The sequence below is a fragment of the Globicephala melas genome, chromosome 16 (assembly GCF_963455315.2).
Source record: "Globicephala melas chromosome 16, mGloMel1.2, whole genome shotgun sequence".
Lineage (NCBI taxonomy): Eukaryota > Metazoa > Chordata > Mammalia > Artiodactyla > Delphinidae > Globicephala > Globicephala melas.
Genome location: NC_083329.1, coordinates 78,194,963 through 78,219,830, shown reverse-complemented (window position 1 = coordinate 78,219,830; position 24,868 = coordinate 78,194,963). Strand labels below are relative to the sequence as shown.

The 24,868-nt window shown below is 37.3% G+C and overlaps 1 protein-coding gene across 4 annotated transcripts in view; it reads right to left on the bottom strand.

Annotated features, from left to right (window-relative positions):
* Positions 1-33: 33 nt before the first annotated feature.
* The window catches only part of ARID4B (AT-rich interaction domain 4B), a 124,068-nt gene continuing 99,233 nt past the window's right edge, over positions 34-24,868 (bottom strand). For all 4 annotated transcript variants that reach the window (XM_030839647.2, XM_060286046.1, XM_030839650.2 and 1 more), the window contains 7 exons: positions 20,849-20,933; positions 17,824-18,022; positions 11,685-12,899; positions 8,313-8,426; positions 5,640-5,855; positions 4,507-4,653; positions 34-1,793 (listed from right to left, as the gene is read on the bottom strand). In XM_030839647.2, coding sequence (XP_030695507.1) covers positions 1,666-1,793; positions 4,507-4,653; positions 5,640-5,855; positions 8,313-8,426; positions 11,685-12,899; positions 17,824-18,022; positions 20,849-20,933 — 2,104 coding nt within the window. In that variant the 3' untranslated portion in view covers positions 34-1,665. The remainder of the gene's footprint in view (positions 1,794-4,506; positions 4,654-5,639; positions 5,856-8,312; positions 8,427-11,684; positions 12,900-17,823; positions 18,023-20,848; positions 20,934-24,868) is intronic.

The window sequence follows — 24,868 nt, the reverse complement described above, 5'->3', positions numbered from 1 at the left end:
AATTACTTAATCTTTTAGAAACAAAATCAAGGATTCACAAACTATGGCATTTTATTTCAGAGCCTTTGCTTACATTTGTACAATATATTACATAATTCTTCATTGTTTGCAGATCCTAATATATACTTTATAGCTTTTATTCTATAAGCTTTTCTTCAATGTTTTGCTGTCAACAAATCTTTACAGTCCTGTACAAATCTGAATAACTTGAAACCATTTTCAACAAAATTAGTTACTGTAAGCACACACTGCAAGACTGAAAATGCTTTTCTTAGAAAAGTTGAATGTAAAGGATTCTGACACGTTAGCATCTACAACAAAACGCTTCGAAATTCTCACGTCGTATTGCCAGAAAACAAATAAAACATGCCAGCCCCGTCCAAAAAAAGTACACAGAACTACAATTAAAACAGTAAAACAGTCTGTACAGTAAAGTACTGTGTATTAACAGTGCCAGGTATTAAATAGCTTGAATGAACACATCCGCAATATACAAACGTCTTACAAAGGTGTAGAATTAAATACAAGTGCCAAACAGAACAGAGATTGGAACCATACAACGTAAAGTCAATACAGGTGAAAACAATTTTGCGTTCATTTTGGATTTTATACAAGGCATTTAATTTTTATAGGCCTACCACCCCGATTAGCTATTTATACTTAAAATAATAGCCATCCTTTTGAGACAGTTCATAGCAACAGCCTTGAACCATACCGATAAAGTTTACTTGTTCCTGAAGTCCTCTTGTTGTAGTTCATAATAAAATAAGCAATACAAATGAATTATCTGTATTTAAGGAAAAAGAAACATTTACAAGAAAACACAAAAATATAACTGTTATAATTCATTATGAATAAATATACACTTTGAACTGGCTAAGTACAATCTTTACACATTGTTTAAGATTTAATACAGTTTATTAGCCATTTTCTTTTTTCACACAATGTATTATATCAAAATTAAAAAAAAATACTGATTTATAGAAAAATGGCAAAGTACAGTAGTTCCATTCCAATTTGAAGGGGCGTGAAAAGCCACTGCAAGACCTTTTAGCCTAATTCAAACCTGTAAACATGTTCAGTCTTTTTTAAAGAGAATCTTTAATATTTGGTTATCAGGATTGATGTCTAATATCCTGTTAACTGCAGGTTCTGAATTTATTACATGTGCTTGAGTTATACAATTAAAGCCACCCTAAGGTGACTTGCTTTAAAAAACAATTAGCTTGTACAAATGAAAATAGGTTCATATTTTTTCATAAATAAATGGAAAAATATCAAATGTTCCAGCTTTAACAAAATACAAGGGAATACATATACAGTAAGTTATCTTAACATGTTGTGGCCGCCCAATGACTACGCTTACTGTATTGTCTCTACAGGCAGTGAAAAGCCTCCATTTGCCACAGTGGAAGGCCTTCAAGTTACCAGACACACAATTCCCAGACAAGTTGGAAACAATTATTGCTTGAGGAAAAGCAGTTCATTGTACTTTTTCTTCATAAAAAAAGTGCACTTAAGTGCCAAGTCAGCTTGTCAAGAAACAATTTTTAAATATAAAATAGTGCTTGTCTGATTTTTTATTTTTTGTGCCACTGTGCAGTATAAAAAAAGACGTGGCTCTCAACAGCCATTAAGTGCAAAGTGCTTTAGCAAGTCCTGCTGTCACCTGCACTCAACTGACATTCCATTCTGTGACGTGCTGGACATTGATGGTTCAGCTAATGTTAACATAACAGCAGCCGTTATGGAGCTGGACGAAGGTGAAGACGATGACGAGGATGTAGCAGCACCTAAGGCGAAGGGAAACCAACAGCTTAATAACACGCATATACAACAGTAGAAGGAAGTAAAGCACTTGTCCTCTAAACTAAAATTCTGCTGTGTTCTCCAAAATCATTTAGCTTACTGCGAGAGCAGTCAATGCTTACAAGACCATTATGTAAAGAAATGAAAACCTAGTGCATCTCAAGTAACAAGGCACTGCCAAACCACAGGAGAAGCAACGACAAAGGACAGACCAGGGAACGCTCTTGCGTGGATCAAAGAGGAAAATGAACAGTGTTCTCAGTCTACGGAGACATGGAAATAAAACAAAAGGTAGACTTCCGTAATAATGAAACAAATGTCAAAAAGATCTTCCAATTCAACAGGAAAAATTTGTAATCCATCCCCACATCTTTCCCCCTCTCCCAATTCCTGTATGTTTCTGCTTCTGGAGTTCCTTATAAAATTAAATGGTGATGAGAAGGGAAAGCTAATTGCTTCTTAAAGTTGGGAAAAATAACTACTACCACACATCACGTCATAACTACTGCATTTTCCTCCACTTGGTTTACAAAGCAAATGACACATTAGTTATTTTCCTCACAGAAATTCTCTCATTGCTATAAATCAGTGTTTGAAAACTTATTTTTTAATGAATACATGCACAAAGTAAACGAAATCGTTCAGTGCTGGGATATTAAAGTGGAAAAGCTAATCTCCCTCTCATCCAGGACCCTCCTAACCCTCCAAATTCCCCTCCCCACTGTTACCAGCTGCTTCACAATCTTTAAAACTCCACAACAGGGACTGGCAAATTATTGCCCCAGGGCCAAATCTGGCCTGCCTGTTTTTGTCAAGAAAATTTTATTGGAACACAGCTATGCCCATTTCTTTACATCTTGCCTACAGCAAATTTCATAAGGTCAAGTAGTTCTAAAGAGACTACAAGGCCCACAAAGCCCAAAATATTTACTATCTGTCTCTACAGAAAATGTCTACAACCCCAGTTTTAGAGGAATTTTTTTCGTAGAATCTAGAGATATGATATGCACATTTAAAATGAAAACACTAGTAACTTCGCTTTTAAAAACCCAAGTGGAAGCACAGTATAGAGTCTGACTCTTGGTTTTTACACTTAACAATCTGAGGAGATGATTCCTTATCAGTACATATATAGATTTACCTCTTTTTCTTTTCAAACCTGAATAGTGTTCCACTATATTTATGAATTGTAACTAAATAATTCCTAGTCTTTTGCTGTTACCGACATCAAATGAATACTTTGAGCATTATAAATAAAAATTTAAACGTCTACTTATTTTTCACCAATGCCATATTTTACTGGAGAATACAAGTTAATGATTTCTATCTGCTATTATAAATATTACCGTAACAAGCTTCTTTGTGACCACATATTCTTCCTTGGGACCTATTCTTAGAACTAAAAGTAGCTAGTTCTCCAAACACACAGTCAAAGAGTTTCCCAAGATAACTGTGCCTGCGATAAAGGCTACTTCGTTGTAGTATGCTTTGCTTTATTGCCCTTCAAAGATACTGTGTTTTTTAACAAATTGAAGGTTTGTGGCAACCCTGAATCCAGAAGTCTATTGCAGCATTTTTTCCAACAGTATTTGTTCACTTTGTGTCTCTGTGTCACATTCTGGTAATTCTCACAGTATTTCAAACTTTTTCATTATTATTATGTTATATTTGTTATGGTGATCTGTGAGCACAGATCTTTGATGTTACTACCGTAATTGCTTTGGGATGCCATGAACCATGCCCATATAAGACAGTGAACTTATTTGACTGTTGAAATGACAACAAAGGATTTCGAATATTACATAAATTTAGTTAATGGAGCAGCAGCAGGGTGTGAGAGCACCGACTCAAATCCAGAAAGAAGTTCCACTGTGGGTAAAATGCTTTCAAACAGCATTGGAGAGAAATCGTTTATGGAAGGAAGAGTCACTTGATGCAGCAAACTTCCTTGTTGTCTTATTGTAAGAAACTGCCATGGCCACCCCAGGCTTCAGTAACCACCACCCGGATCAGTCAGCAGCATCAACATCGAGGCAGGACCCTCCACCAGCAAAAAGATCACAATGACGGCTCAGATCATGGTTAGCATTTTTAACAATAAAGTATTTTTAACTGAGGTACGTACATCGTTTCTTTTCTTCGACATGATGCTATTGCACACTTAACAGACTACAGTATAGTGTAATCATAACTTTCATATGCACTGGGAAGCCAAAAAATTCATGTGACTCATTTTATTGTGATATTTGCTTTATTGTGGTATTCTAGAAAAGAACCCGCAACATCTCTGAGGTAGACCTGAGCTTTGTTTCGGCAGCCCCAGAAAACTAAGACAACGCCCTTCCCTCAGATTTTAACTTCTCTCACTTCCTCTGGTCATTCGGGTCTCAAAGAAAATGTCCCAGCCATTGGTAATCTAATGCAAGCCACCCAATCACTGCCTTAACATTGCCCTAGTCTCTTCACAGTCTGAAATATTAGTTTTGGCGGAAAAGCAGACTGTAAGCTCCGTGAAAGTGAATATTATGGTTTGAGATAACTGTTTCTTTTGATAAATTTTCCCACTTGATAGATGAGGAAAATAAGCCAGAGGGATTAAAGAGCCTGCCTGAAGATACACAAACACAACTCACGTGAGCCCAACTGCACAGTCGCAAACTGCTTTATGTTTAAGTAAAGTAAGGTAAAAACACTTACTTTCTCTCTCTTTCTTCTTTAAACGCTTTCTCCTCCGATCAATGGAAGCTACTTCAGATTTTAATGACAGATAATGTTTTCTGATTTCTTGCAGTTTTTCTTGAAGAATTGTGATACGCTCAGCACTTGTCATATTCTCCAGGTCCGCTGTGAATTTAAAACTTTCATTAATATGCATTTGTGAACACAATTTTAATATATAAGAGAGAGAACATATAGTGTGGCTGTAGAATGAGGAAGACAGATAAACTAAAATTAGGCTTGTAAACATTTGTTTGCCGAAGATTTTTTTCCCTAGCCTAGAGCAATGCTCGGCACTAACACATGCATGGTATTTTTTGAATGAATGAGTGTGTAGAATTACAGATCTTAGGACCTAAACATAGAGGTTAAAAATTCCACATTTACCAGAAAGAAAAATCCCACATTCATGTACAGTATCACCACAGTACAACATTAATTTGCGTATTTTTTTGAATGTTAGGACTGCGGATAAATTTTTGTCTTTCGTCTGCTTTTTGTTCTTTTCTTAAAGTTTATCTCTTAATGCATGTCCCATCAAATTTTTTTGGTCGCAGCGCATGGCGCGTGGAACTTCCCCGGCCAGGGATGGAACCCACGCCCCCTGCAGGGGAAGCATGGGGTCTCAACCGCTGGACCGCCAGAGGAGTCCCCTCCTTTCGTTCTTTTTTAGATTCTTCTAATACTTTTATGTTGGAGGAAAGCTTTCACACGCTCTAAAGAACTTTCAGTCCCCTAAGACTCTTTCCCTGTGTGAGAAACTGCGGTAGTCTCTTTTTCACGCCCGTCACTCAGCTGCAGTGACCAGTGATTCATGGCAGACTTTGCCTCACTTATGCCTCCATCCACTCCCCACCTCAACACCAGGCTTTTACAGCAAACTGCTGACACAGCAGAAATACCTCATCAATGCTGACGTGTGCCTCAAATGCCTTACAAGTTACCTTTCAGCAATTTTCTGTTCAAATCAAGATCCAAATAAGCTACACTGCAGTGAATGGTTATTATGTCTCTCAGTCTGGTTACAGCCACTTTTCCAGAATTACTGGCATCAAGAATTACTAGGATGCAGTTTCTGCTGCTTAACTGCTGATTTAATGTATGTCACTTACACATCTGAAAACTCCATTTGTAAACTTTGGGTAATCGATTACTAGGTTCCTTGAGGTCAGGATCCTTATCACCATTCTTTCCACATTTTCCTGGAGACTGCGTCCTAGCAGGAGATTTGGTACCATGAGCCTTCATTCCACTGGAAACAGATTTGACGGGCTGAGCCTTAGTTACACTTTCACCAGCAGAAAGTTCTTCACTATCACTACTATTTGCTGAAAAAAAAAAAAAAAAAAGAAGAAGAAGAAAAGTGTTAGTAAATAGAAAAGTACACAGTGTCACAGATTTTAGTGGACAATTTAAAGTTAACCATTTGAATTTATTACTACAGTAAACAACTTGCTTTACAGACCCTGCCTAAAAACCTGGAAAATCATTAAGTATAAACACAGCAGTATCTCAGTTAAGGAAAACAAAACCAAAAACTCTTCTTACCTGAATTGTCAATAACATATTTTTAAAAAACACTCAAACTAATCTTTCATTACACCTGGTAGACTATCAAATATACAGTAATTATTTAAATGGCTTTTAACTCTATTACGTTAATATATATAAAGTAGAATACAGCATCTTTTAAAATGACTCATAATGGAAACCTCTTAACTTTCATAATTTAAACTGTGTACAGATTGTGTACATGTCACACTTTCCTACTCCTTTGGCCACAAACAGTGATGCACAATCATCATATTTAATAGAGAATTCTTTGGGAATAAACTCTAAACTTTGTTACATACAATGATTCCTTAAGAAACTCCTACATCATAGCTTGTTGACTAAAATAAACCATCAGTTTTACCCTGGTAAATATATTCAGTAATTTATTAAAAAATACAGGGCTTCCCTGGTGGCGCAGTGGTTGAGAGTCCGCCTGCCGATGCAGGGGACGCGGGTTCGTGCCCCGGTCCGGGAAGATCCCACATGCCGCGGAGCGGCTGGGCCCGTGAGCCATGGCCGCTGAGCCTGCGCGTCCGGAGCCTGTGCTCCGCAGTGGGAGAGGCCACAACAGTGAGAGGCCCGCGTACCGCAAAAAAAAAAAAAAAAAAAAAAAAATAATAATAATAAAATAAAAAAATAAATGCAGAAGTCTATGTAATAATTATGTTACATCTGCCATTGCTGATTAAAGCCTCAGGACTAGAATGGAAATGCTTAACACCTTGACATGTGAACAGGTTATGGGACTGGTATTTCCATAAATTACCTCTTTCTGGATGCAAAGCATTATTGTAGATTCTATGAGAGTTAATTCACTTTACTAAATTATTCTCAGAGAACTGTTTCCTCATTCTGATTTATCAAGTCGTAAGCCCAATAATTAAAATGGGAGAATATGCGATCAACTGCTATTATCTCTCAATTATATGAATATGTTAATTGACTTGCTGACGATGAGCCCTCTTAGAGAATGTCATTTAAAAGTCTTGAAGATAAAAACATCAGAGTGTAATAAAAAACACTCTGAATATCCTATCAGTTACTCCAAATAAGTGATCAATTTGGCATCAAATTTATCGATTTTCATTTCCTGATTCTTCATTTAACCAAAAAAAAAGTATAAGCTCTAAAAGCCTGAAAAGTGTTCCAGATAGGAAAGACACACAGCAACTCCTCCCACTGTGGTGTTTTGGGAATAAAGAATCTCCACCACTCTTTTATACATACGTTTAAAGAATCCCTTCCCAGTCCCCCCACTGCTGCTCTGGAACCCCTGGCAACTCCTAGCTAAGCCACCCAAGGCTTGGGCCCACTCTGATGCAGTGGTCTGCCTCAGCTTGGCTTTCATGGCCTTGCTGAACACAGCCGCCCGGGGCCCCAAAGGATGCCATATTCACCGCCTGGAAGTCATATGGGCTCAGCAGAACCTCGGGGAACTGGCCGCATAACCCTTTTCTGCACTGAAGTGCAGCCAAGCCGGCCGATAGCAAAGGTCAGGCAGTGGAGGTGGCAGGAGTCTCCTGGAAGAGCAGCAGGAGGTCAGTGTGGGACACCTGAAAAGAAATTCTTTACATATTTTCTGCTTCTTACTTTGTCTACAAAAGAGAGATAAAATGTGCAGCTCTCAGGAGAAATACAGTATATATATTCCTGTAGGTTGGTAAACAGAATCATTGCTAAAGTCATTAGTTACAACATACTTAACCAGAGTATTCTTACAGCTGCTCTTAGATACATAGTTTAGGATACCGAAGATAAAGGTAGTGCACGGGAGTTACTGGATTTACAGCTCTAGAGCTATCTTGATTGTTCTCTTCCAGGCAGATTTTGCCTGGAAGAATTACAAAGCAATCAGTTTCCTTGGAATAAAAATAATATATAACTCAAGCATTTCATAATATGTAATATATATAAAATGGCAAAAGAATTGTTGAACATAAAACTAACGAAGATGTTGATGTTTATATTATATTGGCTACTATTTTTTAAAAGATTACCTGATCATTCATCAGCAATCAGTACCACTGCTGAATAATAAATTGCTCAACCCTAGAATTTACCTAGGATCAAAAGACTTCTGTGTGATTTTACTGGTGGGGGAGGGGGGCGGTTTGTTAGAGACGAAATCAAAATATTAACTGTCCCGTATCCTGAATACCCTTTTCTTAATGGGGAAAAGACATATCCACCATTATCTTTATATTTAAAAAATTTAGAGATTTCACACTTACTGCCTTTGCCTTTCTTTTTGTTGTTTACCACTGTTGCTTTATGGCTTCGTTTCTGCTTTTTTGATGAACTTCCTCCTCCCTGAGCTTCTTTCACTCTTTTCTGACCTGTACAGGCTTTGATGGGAAAGAAATTATTAAGTAACACAAAATAAAATCAAGCTTGCCCCAGGTATAAATTAATTCCACATTCTAGAAGAATAGACCAATTCTGAGACTATACCTGTTTTTTATGAGATTTACAATTTGTCATAGAAATTACTACAATTTTTAAAATAAATCATCATTAATGAGCTGAATTATTACACATAATTAGAGTTTTTTAAAAAGCAGATAAAGTATGCACATCATTCTTAGAAAAATCAGATATAAACTGAATATAGTTCTCAATATAGTACTGGGAGTTTATGAGTCTAGTAATTCAAAACAAGGTATATGCTGAAAATAAAAGCTGAAATTTGTTAAAATTCAATAAAACCAAAATATTAAGATTTAACTACAGGTTAAAATCGTAATTATATGTATTATAATGATATTAATGAAAATTTTAATGACAATATTAATGGAATAAATTTTAGTAGTAATTCACAATTATAATAACAAATTTATTATACAGACAATTTATTATAAATTTACAACAACAATAACTTAGCTCCCAGGGCAATGGTTAACACGTATACCATTTACAAATCTAGCCTAGTAGTTCTAAGAAACGTTGCATCTTCTTGGCAGGAAGTTATTCCAAAATATTATAAATGTCTCCCTTTCTTCAAGGACAAGCCCAAGTCCTACCTTCCCCGATGCCAAACCTTCAATGATCAATCATTACTCCAAACTATAGTTTCTCAGCCACTAATCTGATCCTCAGCATCTACTGTGTTTCTGTATCTTCCTAATTATATGCATTGTTTCTCAGACTATACAGTAATCTTTTTCCTGAGATTAATGAAGTCTTACCTCTATTCCATTCCGAAGTCAGATACTATAATAACACAATATAATTAATACCATGATAGAATTATGCCATGTTTGTTTAAAAAAAATGTTTCTTAGTCCTGTTACAATGGTAAAATCAACCATGAATACACAAGACATGGCTTCGTTGGTAAAAAATGGAACAGGCTATTAAATGTTTTGCTTGTAAGTTCTCAGTTTTCTGTTTTTTTAATGGGTTACATCTAACAGATAACTTTTCCTAATGCTCTTTTAATATAACAAAATGAAACATAAAGAAAGTGATTTAGATATTATCTATATTAAAGTACAGAATCTTAAAAACAATTGCCAGATTTCTCTCCAAGAGTTTATTTCTGAAACTTTCAGCTACAAGAAATAAAAAGCTTACTGTAGGCTAAACTGGAAGGCAATCCTAAATCTAAATTGTAAAACTTACATTTTCACTTTTTTTTTTTAAATGGCCGTGCCGGGAGGCATGCAGGATCTTAATTCCCTGACTGGGGATCGAACCCATGCCCCCTGCAGTGGAAGCACGGAGGCTTAACCACTGGACCTCCAGGGAAGTCCCTTACATTTTTACTTTTAAAATCAAGTGAATTCTGGGACTTCCCTGGTGGTCCAGTGGTTAAGAATCTGCCTTCCAATGCAGGGGACGCGGGTTCAATCTCTGTAAGGGAACTGAGATCCCACATGCCGCGGGGCAACTAAGCTGGTGCACCACAGCTAAAGAGCCCATGCGCTCTGGAGCCAACGTGCCAAACTAGAGAGCCCATGAGTTGCAACTAATGAGCCTGCGCACTCTGGAGGCCGCGTGCCACAAGTAGAGAGAAGCCTGCGTGTCACAACTACTGAAGCCTGCACACCTGGAGACTGTGCTCCGTAACAAGAGAAGCCACTGCAATGAGAAGCCCATGCACCGCAAGGAAGAGTAGACCCCGCTTGCCGCAACTAGAGAAAGCCCGCGCGCAGCAACAAAGAAGACCCAATGCAGCCAAAAATAAATAAATTTACAAGGAAAAAAAAAGTTTATCATATTATTGAAATAGTTGAAAGCCTCTCTAATCATCTGTGATAAATGCTTCTTTCATTTTCAGGATTACTCTATTTATGCCTGGATAATTCAGTTCCATGAGACAGTATGGCACACAAACATAATCACAGTAGCTGTGTGTGTGAATGTACAAAAAAGAAAATTTACTGCAACTACATATATATATATATATATATATATATATTTTTTTTTTTTTTTTTTTTCGCGGTACGCGGGCCTCTCACTGTTGTGGCCTCTCCCGTTGCAGAGCACAGGCTCCGGACGCGCAGGCTCAGCGGCCATGGCTCACGGGCCCAGCCGCTCTGCGGCACGTGGGATCTTCCCGGACCAGGGCACGAACCCGTGTCCCCTGCATCGGCAGGCAGACTCTCAACCACTGCGCCACCAGGGAAGCCCGCAACTATATTTTTTACTTAATTTCTTTAAACATTTTAAGTCAAGATTTGTGATAATGTTATGTCAATTATATCTCAAGGAAACTAGAAAAAGGAAAAAAAAAAGGTTTGTGTGAGAAAACTTGGAATTAACTAATTTGGTCTGGATCATATCTCTTTTTTAAGTTTAGCTAAACACCTGAAGTTAGCATAATAAAATCTGGTATGTTATATAAAATACATACCCTAGTGCTGTATCTTTATACTGGAAAAGTGTGTTTCAAAGCCAAGTGTCAGCCTAGAGCATATTAATTTAAAGACACCTCAGTGAAGTGGTTTATAAGTAAAATGATGACAGAAGTAGAGCTACAGCACCATCAAAAAGCCACTAATACTTTCGGGAAGTACTAATTTCAACTTCATGGAAAAATCAAGAGTATTACTATAGGTTATTAACAGAGACACTGGTCCTTCAAATTTGGAAGCTCTGCATCTAAGAAAGCATCAAATTCCTTTACAAAGGCTTGAAAATCAGTCTGACACGGTTGTCTGAGGAAAGCAGTGCCTGCAGAGCTGGTTGCTCCAACCTCCCACATACAGTATTTGGTTAAGGGTGGAGGGGTCTGTCAGTAAATCAAAATGTTTGTGAGAAACTGCACACGGCAAGGGCAAACACAATGTTACACAAATATATTTAAGCCGCTCACGCCATACAGTCACTCAGTGCATCGTGAGTTTTCAAGTAGGTCTGAATTTGGGCCTAGGTGCAGTTTCTAGCACGCGTCTGGTCGGCTGTGAAATGGCAGGGGCAGCTGAAGCAGAGGACATTCAGTTCTTCTCAAGCTTTTAAACACACTCCACTCTTCCTTACAACAAATTACCTTCCAAATTTCTGTTTCTGCCACGTTCACACAAGTACTCCATGTAAACACCTCACACTTGTAACGAGAGATACTATAAACCCGTAAGGCAACGGAGCCCTGCGCGCCTCACCTTTCTCAGGATGCTCTGCTTCGGGCTGATTACTGCTGCTGGAGCTCACGCTGGCGTCGAAGCCCGCGGGCGAGCTGTTCCCTTCCGACTGGAGGTCCTGGAGCTCCCCGGCCACACTATCCACTTCGATTGTGCTATCAGTCTCACTCTTGATACTGCGGACTTCTTCTTGGTTTGGGGCCAGCGGCTCCGATACTGTTACAGAAGACGGCTGCCGACTGGCTTCCGTCACGGTGACTGAGGAAGGCGACTCGGGTGTCGTGGGAGGGGTGTTGAGCACTGAGTTACTGCCACTACTTGGAAATTCCGACTTTTTGTCACTGACCTCCGCCGGCTTTTCCTCGGTGGGTTTGTCGTCGGCACTGGGTGGCGGCGGGGCGGCCAGCTCCGCGCCAGGGGAGCAGCTCTCCTCCTCGGCCACGGTCTGCAGGGACCCCTCCACCGGGCCCTCCTCCGGGGCAGGATGGGGCGGGGAGGCCGCAGCCTCGGTGTCAGAGTCGGAGAAAAGCTCCTTCAGCGTTTTTTTAGGCCACTGTCCCTGAATACTTGACCAGACATCTTTTCGATCTTTAGCTCTGCTGTTCTGAAGTCTTTCATCAGAGTTATTTGAAAGTTTTATCCTTTTTTCGGCAACTTCTGAAAATCCTGAATAGAAACCAGTTGTCCGCAGAGACTTTCTTTTCTCCTCCAAACCGTTGTATTTCTTAGTTGGTGTCGTCTTTGCTTTTGATTTTTCTTCTTCATCTTCATCTGAAGAGCTGTTGCTACTGTTTTCTATGCAGAGGGGTTCTTTGCTCTTGGCCTTCTCTTCCTTTTTGCCAGGTGATCCGGTTTTTAAACACTCCTCGGTATTGCAATACCTTCTCTTACCACGTTTTGCCGGTGGCTTTGAAGATTTGTCTGTGGCGTCCTTCTTGACATCCTTTCTCTTTTTTGTGACGTCATCTTCTTCCTCATAATCAGTATCTTCGGATAATCCTTCTATATCTTTTCTTAATCTTTCTGGAGATTTCGACGCGGATTTGGCTATTACCAAATCTGCATGGACTTTGTTTTCTTCTAGCAAAGATGAACTGTTCTGTTCCTCTTTTGAAATAAGATCATTTCTGGTGTGGGTCAAATGATCAACCTTAGACTCTTCTTTGCCATTGTTATCTAGGTCTTGAACACCTGTCTCATCCTCTTGCTCACTGTCGTCAGCAGAACTTTCAGAAGCTAGAAAAGAGAGAGAAAACAACGAGTATGATCAGAACACTAGCAATGTCTTCTCTGTGCCAGCTAACATAAACATGGACTAGCTCCTATGTTTATAACTACCCCAGGTTGCTAGGTTTTATCCTCGTTTTACAAGTGAGGAAACTGAGCTTCAGAAAGTGAAGACATTCACCCAATGATGGAAATGTTCTATATCATGACTATAGTGGTAGTGACACTACTGTATACTTCTGCCAAAACTCATCAAATTGTAAACATAAAAGTGGTGACTTTCATTGTTCGTAAATTATACCTCAGTAAAGCTGATTATAAAAAAGAAAGAATTTTCTACAAATTTATGAGCACAAAATAGGGGAGTTAGGATGTAGTCCAAGGTTGTTCTAACTCCAAAGTCTATATTCTTACAAAAGCGTAGCCTTCATTTTTAATGTAGCAATGATCATTCAAAGATTTTGTGAGCAATGTATTTCCACGGTAGATGCTTTAAAGAACAACATAATTAAGTAACTTAGACTTTATATAAACGTATCTATAGAATTTATTTCTTAAATGTTCATTTTAGTAAATAAATTCAATTAACTATTAAAAAATAATAGTTTTTATTATGATTTTAACATACCATTTATTGAGAAACTGTTATATGTCAGGTACCTTGAAATGCAATGCACAGATCATCTCATTCAATCTCACCATAACCCTATGAGCGTGTTATTAGCCCCATTTTATAGTTTAGGAGACTAGGAGTTAGAGAGGCTAAGTAAACCACCCCAAAGAGCTAAAATAAGTCAAGATCAAATCTAAATCTAAGTCGTCTGACTCCAGAATTTAGAATCTTAACTACACTACACTCTACAGAGAAGTCCATGTATATTCTTTAGCTAAATTTGTTAAAAGTAAAAAATAATTGATACAGTTAAGATGGTTAAAAACATTTAATCGTTTCAATGTGTTCCTAAATAATTGAATTTTTAAAATTATTCAAGCAATACATGTACATGGTTAAAACAAATTTAGACTCATAATAAAACACCAAAAGCTCTTTTCTTCCCTCCCCAGCCTCCAAAATGTTGTAACTATTTCCTCTGATAGTTACTATCGTTATCTCTTAATAATATGCCATTCGTTGATACGTATAAGCAGTGAGGATTTTCTCTCTTATTAATACCTCTACTCCCTTCTGCCACACTTTCTACGCAAGTGGTGTTGGGAAGTTGGACAGCCGCATGTGAATCAATGAAGTTAGAACACATCCTCACTCCATACACAAAAATAAACTCAAAATGGCTTAAAGACTTAAGTATAAGACATGACACCATAAAACTCCTAGAAGAGAACATAGGCAAAACATTCTCTGACATAAATTGTACCAGTGTTTTCTTAGGTTCATCTTCCAAGGCAACAGAAATAAAAGCAAAAATAAACAAATGGACCTAAGCAAACTTACAAGCTTTTGCACAGCAAAGGAAACCACAAACAAAACGAAAAGACAACCTATGGACTGGGAGAAAATGTCTGCAAATGATGCAACGGACAAGGGCTTAATTACCAAAATATAAAAATAGCTCATACAACTCAATAAAAAAAAAAAAAAAACCCTAGTGAAAAGTGGGCAGAAAACGTAAACAGACATTTCTCCAAAAAAGACATACAGATGGCCAACAGGCACACGAAAAAATGCTCAACCTCACTAATTATTAGAGAAATGCAAATCAAAACTACAATGTGGTACCACCTCACAGCAGTCAGAATGGCCATCATTTAAAAAGTCTACAAATAACAAATGCTGGAGAGGGTGTGGAGAAAAGGGAACTCTCCTACACTGTTAGTGGGAATGTAACTTGGTCCAGCCACTATGGAAAACAGTATGGAGGTTCCTTAAAAAGACTAAAAACAGAGTTGCCATATGATCCAGCAGTCCCACTCCTGATAATATATATCCAGAGAAAACTATAATTTGAAAAGATACATGCACCCCAATGTTCACAGCAGCACTATTTATAACAGCCAAGACATGGAAGCAACCTAAATGTCCACTGACAGATGACTGGATAAAGAAGATGCGGTACATATATACAATGGAATGCTACTCAGCCATAAAAAAAAGAAAGAAAGAATTCCATTTGCAGCAACATGGAGAGACCTAGAGATTATCATACTAAGCAAAGTAAGTCAGAAAGAGAAAGACATATTGATACCATATGATATCACTTATATGTGGAATCTAAAATATTACACAAATAAATTTATTTATGAAACAGAAACAGATTTCACAGACATAGAAAATAAGCTTATGATTACCAAAGGGTAAAGGGGGTGGGGAGGGATAAGTTAGGAGTTTGGGATTAGCAGATACAAAATACTATATATAAAATAGACAACAAGGTCCTGTATAGCACAGGGAACTATATTCAAAATCCTGTAATAAACCATAATGGAAAAGAATATGAAAAAGAATATGTATATATATGTGTAACTGAACCACTCTGTTGTACTCGGAAACTAACACAACATTGTAAATCAACTATACTTCAGTAAAAAAAAAATAAAAAATAAAATAAAATCAGAAACATAAGATATTGTACAAGAACAGAATTGTATAAAGCATGCAGAAAACAGAGTTCTTGAAAATTAAAAACATTACAGCTGTCAATAAGCATTACAGCAGTAAATTAAATAGTAAAAGGACTAAAAGATAAAGTTGAGAAAATTTCTAAGAAATTAGAGGAAAAAGACAAAAGAATAAGTAATATGTCCCTGCCAAAAGATAAGAATATTAGAGTATACTGCAGAAGGTTCAATAGCAATATAATGGCAGGTTGAGAGACAGAGAGAGAGAGAGAGAGAGAGAGAGAGAGAGAGCGCGAGAGAGAGAGAGAACAGTGAAATGCAGAGGAGGAAATCAACAAAATAATTCATGAAAACTATCCAGAACAGAAAGACACAAGTTTCTAGAATGAAACAACTTAGTAAGTACACACCACAGTGGATGAAAATACATCCACACAAGGTATAATCCTGTGAAATTTTAGGACATTAGAAACAAAGATTCAAGATTCCAGAAAAAGGGAAAGGCAAAAACAAGCAATAAAACAAGTCACATACAAAGAATCAGAAACTAGAAGAGCTCTGGACTTCACAGAAATAACACTGTAAGCAAAAAAACAGTGGAACAATGTCAGTAAAATAATTAAGGAAAAACGTCCAACCCCACTAAACCATGAATAAAGATATTTTCAGATATGGACAGTCTCTAAAAATGTATCTTTCCTCTTATTCACTTGTTCTTAAAATTTACTAGAGAATGTGCTCCACCACAATGAGTATACCAAAGAAGGTTAAAAAAACACATCAGATATCCAAAACAAAGAAATTCTAGGGACCGCTTTGAAGAGAGAGCTCTAAAAAGTTCCCAGGAAGAGAACTATGCATCAGATGTAGAAGGAAACCAGTGCAGACCGTGCAGTGTATTTCCAAAGGAAGTCACATGGAGGGCTATCATCCCCAAGATGCCTCCTGCCATCAACTAGATTCTTTGTATGTATTTTAGCTTGTTTCCACCATTTGGTGATGAAATTCCAGCTCTCTCCTCAATGTCTTGTGTGCCATCACCTGAATCGGATAATGACGTCACTTTACCCAGCAAAAACATTTTGTTTTGACCTACGCCTGAAAGCCAGGCATATGTCAGGGAAGCCTGGAGTCTGAAAACGCACAGGACCTTCCTACTCCCACTGAACATATTCCTTTTGGTCACCCTCTGAGACTACGTCAGATATTCCTGTGGGGAGCCCCGATGTTTCCCAGAACGGCCTCATCACCTTGCCCTACTGAATTCCCTTCCAGAGGCTTTTGTAGACTCACAAAGAAGCTTAATATGACCTAGAGAGTCTATTCAGATAACATTCTCAGGGAGGGAGCCTTCATCTAAGTGGAAATACTGCCTTTTTTACATAGCTAGGTTTACGCTCGCCACGGTTTTCAGAAAACTAAATAATATCCTCTTTAGGAATATATATAGGTTTAATATAATTCTAAAGAAAAGTAAAAGAATGATTAAGTCAGAATATTAATTACTTTTCAGGGAGACATAACTATTTTAAGTAAATACTACTTGGTCACCACTGTGGTAGACATACAATACTCGTATCATTATTCTTTAAATTATATATATATTTCCATATACTGTTCTGTATTTCTGATATAGCAGAAGATTACGAAAAATGAACTTTAGGATATTTAGATATTTACAAATAATAAATATCCATCTGAAATAAGAGAGAAAAACAATTCCCATTACATTCAAAATCAATAAAAATTCAAACTCTCTTAAGTTATAAGAAATGTAAAGTTTGTGTTTTTTTTTAAGAAATGTAAAGCAGTTTTGTGGAGATACATTCTTTTATTTCATTTGACAGATCAGATTCTCTCTTTCCTGCCAGTCAGATTTACAAAAATCTTCCCCTCCAGTACTCATCACTTTCATTATTTGTTAAACTTCATTCTGCCTTAAACATTAAGCAATAAGGACATCATAAAAGAGATCATAATAAATGTAATCAAGATAAGCAAAGTTTGGTATTCTTTACAAGAAGTTCAGTATAATTTTATACTCTGATATTGCATAATACAAACTATGTTTTACATGGCTACAGAAAGGATGGTACCTGAAAAGAACACAGTAATAGTACCAGAGGTTGAATATTAAATTTTAACTGAAATCTAATGGTGCCCTCAGCTCTACTAATAACAGAAAGATTTCCAAGCCTCAATCAATGGCTGATTTTATTTCAAGTAATAACAGAGTCAACAAAATTCTGGTTCAGTTAAAAACAGAGAATTTGATAATGTCACTGAATTACCTTTATAGAATTTGATTTATAAAAATTAAAATACTTGCATGCAACAGGATATTTGTTATGTTTACCTTGAAGTCCATTAAGGATAGAAGTGATTTCTATGGATTTAATATGAGCTGTATCAGAGTTTTTGGCATCAGTAAGATCCAGTTTGGATACCATTTCAGGAGATGGATTTGTCTGAAATGGTGGTTTTGACAAGCGCCGAAGTTTACAGTTCTTAGGAGAATACTTTTCATCTTTGTCTTTTTCTTTGTCTAATTTATTCTAGGTTAAGAAAAAAAAAAGGTATCCCATGTTAGCCATAACAGATCATGAGGCATTTATTAGTAACAATGTTAAAATTCATTTTTAACTCAACATTACAGACTATTATTAAAAAACATACAAAGAAAGAATACAAACAGTCCCACAAAACAGTCAGAAATGTTTTTTCAAAGTTATTTAACAAATACTACAGGATGAGAAATAAGTTTTTGTCTAATATTTATATTTTAATAGTGGAAATAAATTAGCAATCAGATAGGCAATTAAGACTATCAAACTTCCCTACTGCTAATAATTGGTGTTACAAAGTCTGTAAAAATTAAATCACAATAGGCTTAAATTAAATATTCACTAAAAAAAACAGAAACATAATTTCAAGCTGATAGCTCTAAAACCTGTAAGATTCTCAACATAAAATGAGAGTTGGGAATTACACAACTTCAAATATCTTCATTCAGTTGACAGCAGGGAGTAACAAACAAATGACTTGCTATAAAGTCAAGTCAGTGGGGCAACCCTCCTGTATGACTGATAATGTTTCAGGAAAAAATGAGAAATTTTTTGAAATTCTCTATTTACGAACAGATGAGCAGAGGTTAATATATTTCTTGGAAACTATTTTTTAAATTTGTTTTAAAAATTATTTATAGGACTTCCCTGGTGGCACAGTGGTTAAGAACCCGCCTGCCAATGCAGGGGACACGGGTTTGAGCCCTGGTCCGGGAAGATCCCATATGCCGCAGGGCAACTAAACCCATGTGCCACAACTATTGAGTCTGCGCTCTAGAGCCCTCAAGCCACAACTACTGAGCCCACGTGCCACAACTACTGAAGCCCACGTGCCTAGAGCCCGTGCTCCGCAACAAGAGAAGCCACCGCAATGAGAAGCCCGCGCACCACAACGAAGAGTAGCCCCCACTCACGGCAACTAGAGAAAGCCCGCACTCAGCAACGAAGACCCAATGCAGCCAAAGATAAATAAATAAAATAATTACAAAAAAAATTTATAGGAAAAATAATTTAGACAAGCTTCTAAATGATAATGTAGAGCACTACGTAGAAGTAAACAATTCTGAAGTCCTGTTATATAGTGAGAATATAGAACATGACTGACTATTTTTACAATTCTCCCAAAGACGGTACATAATTAGTATCATTCTGGATACTAGAGGAGAAGTTATTCTGTTCAGGGTAGTGGTTCTCTAAGTGTGGACTCTGGCCCAGCGACATTAGCATCTTCTGGGAATTTGTTAGAAGTGAAAACTCCTCGAACCAGACTCAGATCTAGTGAATCAGAAACGCTGGGGATGGGCCAATCTGAGTTTCAACAAGTCCTTCAGGTGACTGTAACACATGTTCAAGTGTGAGATCCACTGACTTAGAGCACGTGGGCTGAATTCTCTGGATGCACTGAGGCGGCTTATGTGTAGGTAGACTACCAAAACCTCTCAATGATTAGTGCTCTTCTCATTTTCCTATTCTTGTCAGCCTTTTCATCACTTTATACCACAGATCATAATATACCATGCATTATGAAGGCAAAAATAGTCTACCCCACGCAAATTTCAAATATGGCTTTTAACGCCTATCAGAGGACAGCCTTGAAAATAGTGGTTCTCACAGTCAGATGAGATCGAGTGATGGGTATACAATATTAAATATTTTCTAGGAAGCTTTTTCAAAATTCACATGCCTCTTCCCTTATGACCCAGAATTTTAAATGCCTGGAAGGGGCCAAAAACTAAATTGAGAATTAAATAAATATTTAGAAAAAATTCCCCAAGTGTAATATTCTAACATTGATTCTCCTACCCCCTACCCTATCTTCTACCTGAGAAATACTACTTCTAAAACTTGCTCTGTGTAAGGAAACTGGCTTGTTAGTGCCACACACACACAGCTCTTCTAGTAGCTTAGAGCGATGCTAAATGTAGCATGACTTCCAATAAAGACCAAGAGTGTCCTGAGTTGTAGCTACTGAGTTGCTATACCAAAACTTTAAAAATATGGGCCCAATTTCACAGTGAGAAAAGAATAATCACTCTAGGGGAAACCTTTCAGTATTTAGGGCCACTAGGGTATCATTTAGCCAGAAAGTAAATAGCTCCTCACTTTTAATATGAAAATTGAATTTCAGGAGAACTATTAAACACTTCAACTATATATACCATTCAAAGTATTAAAGAGCCATTAAAAAGATTTAAAAATATTCTAAAACCTAGTTAATGGTTCTACTTTCTAATAAAACATTAGAAAGATTCAGTCTTAGAATGAATAAGCGTAATTCTATCATACATAAAAGTAACCTTAATTTCCATACAAGCTCATTAATAGATTCCCCACGGTATCTATGTAGAGTTTGCCTAATAGTGTCTTGTGAACACATTCTAAGCCACTACATATATGGTCAGAGAAAGATGAAAGAAGAGCTTCAGATAGGCTCTCCTCTGCCTTCAGACACTTCCTTCTCTTCCTCTAACGGTTTACAGCTATTACAGTAACCCCAGGGCTCCCAGCCACAATATTTAATGACTCCTAGTTGGGAGACTAGAGGTGTAGGAAACAGTTGAAATGGGTAAGTGAAATCTGGCTGAATGGACTTATACAATGTTGGAACTGAAAAAGTCTCAAAGATCATTTAGTACTGTTTTCAAAATGCCTTTCCATAAGCTGACAATCTTAATTGTACGCAAATCTAGCATTTGATAAATTTGCTATTTCAAGAGAGTATTTCCACTCTACTAACACTAATGCACACACACAATACTCATTCTGGAGGCAACGTTCCTTCATTAAGAGCTATAATACAGCAAAATAAGCACTTACCTTTATTTTCTTGCGATGTTTTATCTTTGGCACATTTTTATCAGCAGGTCGTACTATTTTATCTGCTTTAATCCATTCATCATATCTAAAATTGAAGGAAATTAACATAAATATAAAACACATACCACAGAAGGAACCATGCCATATTACAGAGAAACTTGTAAATAGAATCAGAACATTTCAGAACTGGAAAGGGCCTTGCAGGCCACCTAGTTCAACTTCCTGGTTCAAGAAATAAAGTTACCACGGCTCAAAGAGAGAGATGAAGTGACCTATCCAAGGACACAATGTCAGCTACTGGCTGCGCTAAGACTCAGCAAGGTCTCTGGACTCCTGGACTAGCGCGCACTCCTTGCTCCGCTGCCCCAATGAGAAACCAAGTCCGTGCAACAGCTATGAAGAGAAATCCCATACTCCCATATAGAAATCCTATACTTTTTTGTATACTTTGTTGTGTTCGTAAGCAGCAGGTAGCCCATTTTTCCTAACCGTGTCAGGAAGCTATAAGGGGAAGCACAGCTCTGCCAAGCCTCCAGTGCTGAGACACTTCCTACGTGTGCAGGCAGCTGAGGGCCAACAGTCGTGATGGCCTCTCCACTCAGTGCTGGCAGTCTGCATGATTTTACAGGGTGCAAGTCAGTACTGACTGCAATAAATCTACTTGTTTAAAGGGGAAAAAAAAAGACAGTTTATTTTCGTAAAAACTCAGCCAGAAAGAAGAAACATTAAAAACAAGTTAACCTCTTTTTATGTTTGAAAGTTATCTACATTTATTCTGGAAAATGGGAAAACTCACTGACATTTTTAACTCAAGAAAATGAACAACTGAAAATGAGCTTTTAAATTAAAATGTCCTCATTACCAGAGGTATTAAGTGAAGTAATAAAGACCTTAAGTCAGGAAGCAAATGACCTGGGTCATTAGCTTATTAATAAATTACATTCTTGCTCTAGATAGGCCTAGTTGCATCTGTAACAAGTCCCAGGCAGAGCTATACTGCTGGTGCAAACCACGGGCTGTGGCAAAGCTGAGGGCTCAGCCCCACAATGGTTACGGCAGTGTCTGCTAGAAGCTGCTGAGGGCCACAGTGATAACTGGAGAGGACGAGGAAAGAATGGAATGAGTTCTAGAAAAGTCTTTACATATCCTTGCTGACTAGTTATGTGGCCCCGGTCAAGACGTTCTCAACCTCAGACTTAGTTCGTTCTGTATAAGGACCACATTAAAAAGATAAAATAAAAAATAAGACTGCATATCACATATGGCTCTTTGAGGATCAAATATATGATAAGTGCTTTGAAACAGTTTAAGTCAAATATTATTCTTCTACTAAACACACTCCTCTGGTATATATACTGGCACACTAGCACCTACCTGTACATTTATAGTAATTTTAATTTTCCCATTAATACTCAAAATTGCATGATGCTTGACAAGAAAGCAATTTAGTTCCTTCCAAAATTAGAGTGAAGGTGAAGAATGAACAGAAAATATATCTGCCCTCTACAAATTTGAATGTGAACTTCTAGAAGTTGCTCTTACTTGAATATAGTTATGGAAATCAGTGCTATGTACTTTAAGAAAAAACAAAACAAGCTTTCTATCTTCTTATGAGATAAACTAAAAACAGTTCATGATGGTTACACATAACATCAGCATAAGCTAAACGAAGATATAAGAGATTTTTACCTTCTTACCCAAAGACTACCTGTTGTACAATTAATTTTGTAATACCAGACATTTTGACTACCAGTAAGAGTACTATTCAATTCCACTTGGATTTTTGACATGAATTATTATATTTCAAATTCGGGTGAAACAGTGGCTTTCAATGCAAGAATATCACCAAGATATTGTAGCTTTGATGGAGCACCAAACACATCAAACAAGCAAAAAATACTTACTGTCCCCATAGTTACAATGTTCACCGTGACAGAGAAAGATTTCTTTACGAGTCAGAGGTAATGTATTTTGCTTAAATTCTCTTAGGAACAAGGTATAAGGAACATATACATAAATAAAATAGTGGTTACTCCACATGGTACAGGCTGATGCTCACTGCCTAAAGCTCCACAAGAGTACGGATACTATATGATAACTATTTTCTCCTCCTCCACCCAAACATAAACCAAGGATGGTATATAAGAGGACTGGTTATCAGAAGAACTTTAGTGAGTTTGGGGGTGGAAAGAGGGTTGAGCCAGGCAGGAAACAAAAAAGAAAGATTCTGGAATTAGAAGAAACAAACTATATACGCTTCTAAAATACTTGAACAGCAGTGATTAAACATGATGGTCTTACTATTCTACGTAACAATTTTGTTTGAAAACTACTGAATGTTCTGTATGGTTTTAGGAGATTCCTTGGGAAATTCTTTAGATATGTTTCCTACTAGAGCAATTACACGGTAATGTATGGTTCTACAAGTATTAGCTAATATTTATACTGTGACTCGTTTATTATTTGCCTCTTTCTATTCTCCTTTCTCAGTGCTTTTTGTTTGTTCAGGCATTCCCTTGTTCTAATACTATTCTTTTAGATTTTTTTCTTTTTTCAGCTAGATTTACGCTGCCTTTCATAAAATGTAATAACACAATGTTGTTATTGTTATTATAATTAATATCCTTCAGAACTAGAACATGCCTTAAAAATCTATCAAGAATTTATTTCACAGATTGAGAAACTCAAACCATGGAAGCGAACTCACGTTGCAAGCTACAGGCTTGCCAAAAACCACTATGTGAGGAGTTAGAGAAGAACGGGAAATGGACTGCCTGTTAAACAGTGTAATACTAGAATGATTACTACTAGGCAGGCCAGGTCCTGTTCAGAGTAAGCATACAGAAGAGTCCAGACCAGCAACTGAAAAAGCCTCATTAAGAATGCACAGTATGGGGCTTCCCTGGTGGCGCAATGATTGAGAGTCCGCTTGCCGATGCAGGGGACACGGGTTCGTGCCCTGGTCCGGGAAGATCCCACGTGCCGCGGAGCGGCTGGGCCCGTGAGCCATGGCCACTGAGCCTGCGCGTCCGGAGCCTGTGCTCCGCAACGGGAGAGGCCACAACAGTGAGAGGCCCGCGTATCGCAAAAAAACCCAAAACCAAAAAAAAAAAAAAAAAATTAACAGAAATATTTCAAAATGTAATGAAGTTCCAAGTAGCACTTTAGTTGCCTGACTAATCTTACAAGGAAAAAAAAAAAAAACGATGATCAGAAAATAGAGATAGCTATAACTGATCATTGTATATATTTTAAAAATAGGAAATGTTCTTTCCCTTTATGTAATTACTGATTACAGTACTATTCAGGAGTTCTATTCTCTTTTCTTTTCTTTTTTGTTTTTGGCTGCAAGGCATGTGGGATTCTAGTTCCCCAACCAGGGATCAAACATGCGCCCCCTGCACTGGAAGCATGGCGTCTTGACCACTGGACCACCAAGGAAGTCCATGAGTTCTATTTTCTTTACAGAATACTTTCAAAGACCAGGAAGGAGAGAAACATAAATTCATGTGGGAAAAAAGCAAAACGATACACCCCGAAAGGCAACATTTCCTACTGACACTAAATTATATAAGAAAGAGGTCAATTTAATTTTTATTTTACTAGTGTTTGTTAATTTAAATTAAGTAATATTAGTGGGTTAAGATCTCTGATTCCCTATCAAATACCAAGAATAAAGACTTGAATGAAGGGAATTTAGTTCAGAACTACAGAAAAAGCTGCCACTGATTCTGTTTATTCTATATAAATGTAAACTTTTTATATAGTCTATTTAATATACATTAAAAAGAGATTACAGCACATTTACTTTAGGCATAAGAAAATAGTCAAAGAAGATAGAAAATGGGAAAATTTAGTTCAAATTCAAATATCTTGGACACCATAGAAATCGAAATTACAGGGAAGTGGCAAACAGCAGAAAATTGCAGCTAAGAAATAGAAGACCATGAAATATTTCTCATTTCTCCTTGGGGCACCATACCAAGTACAGTACCCATTCATCCCTCAAAATACATTCTT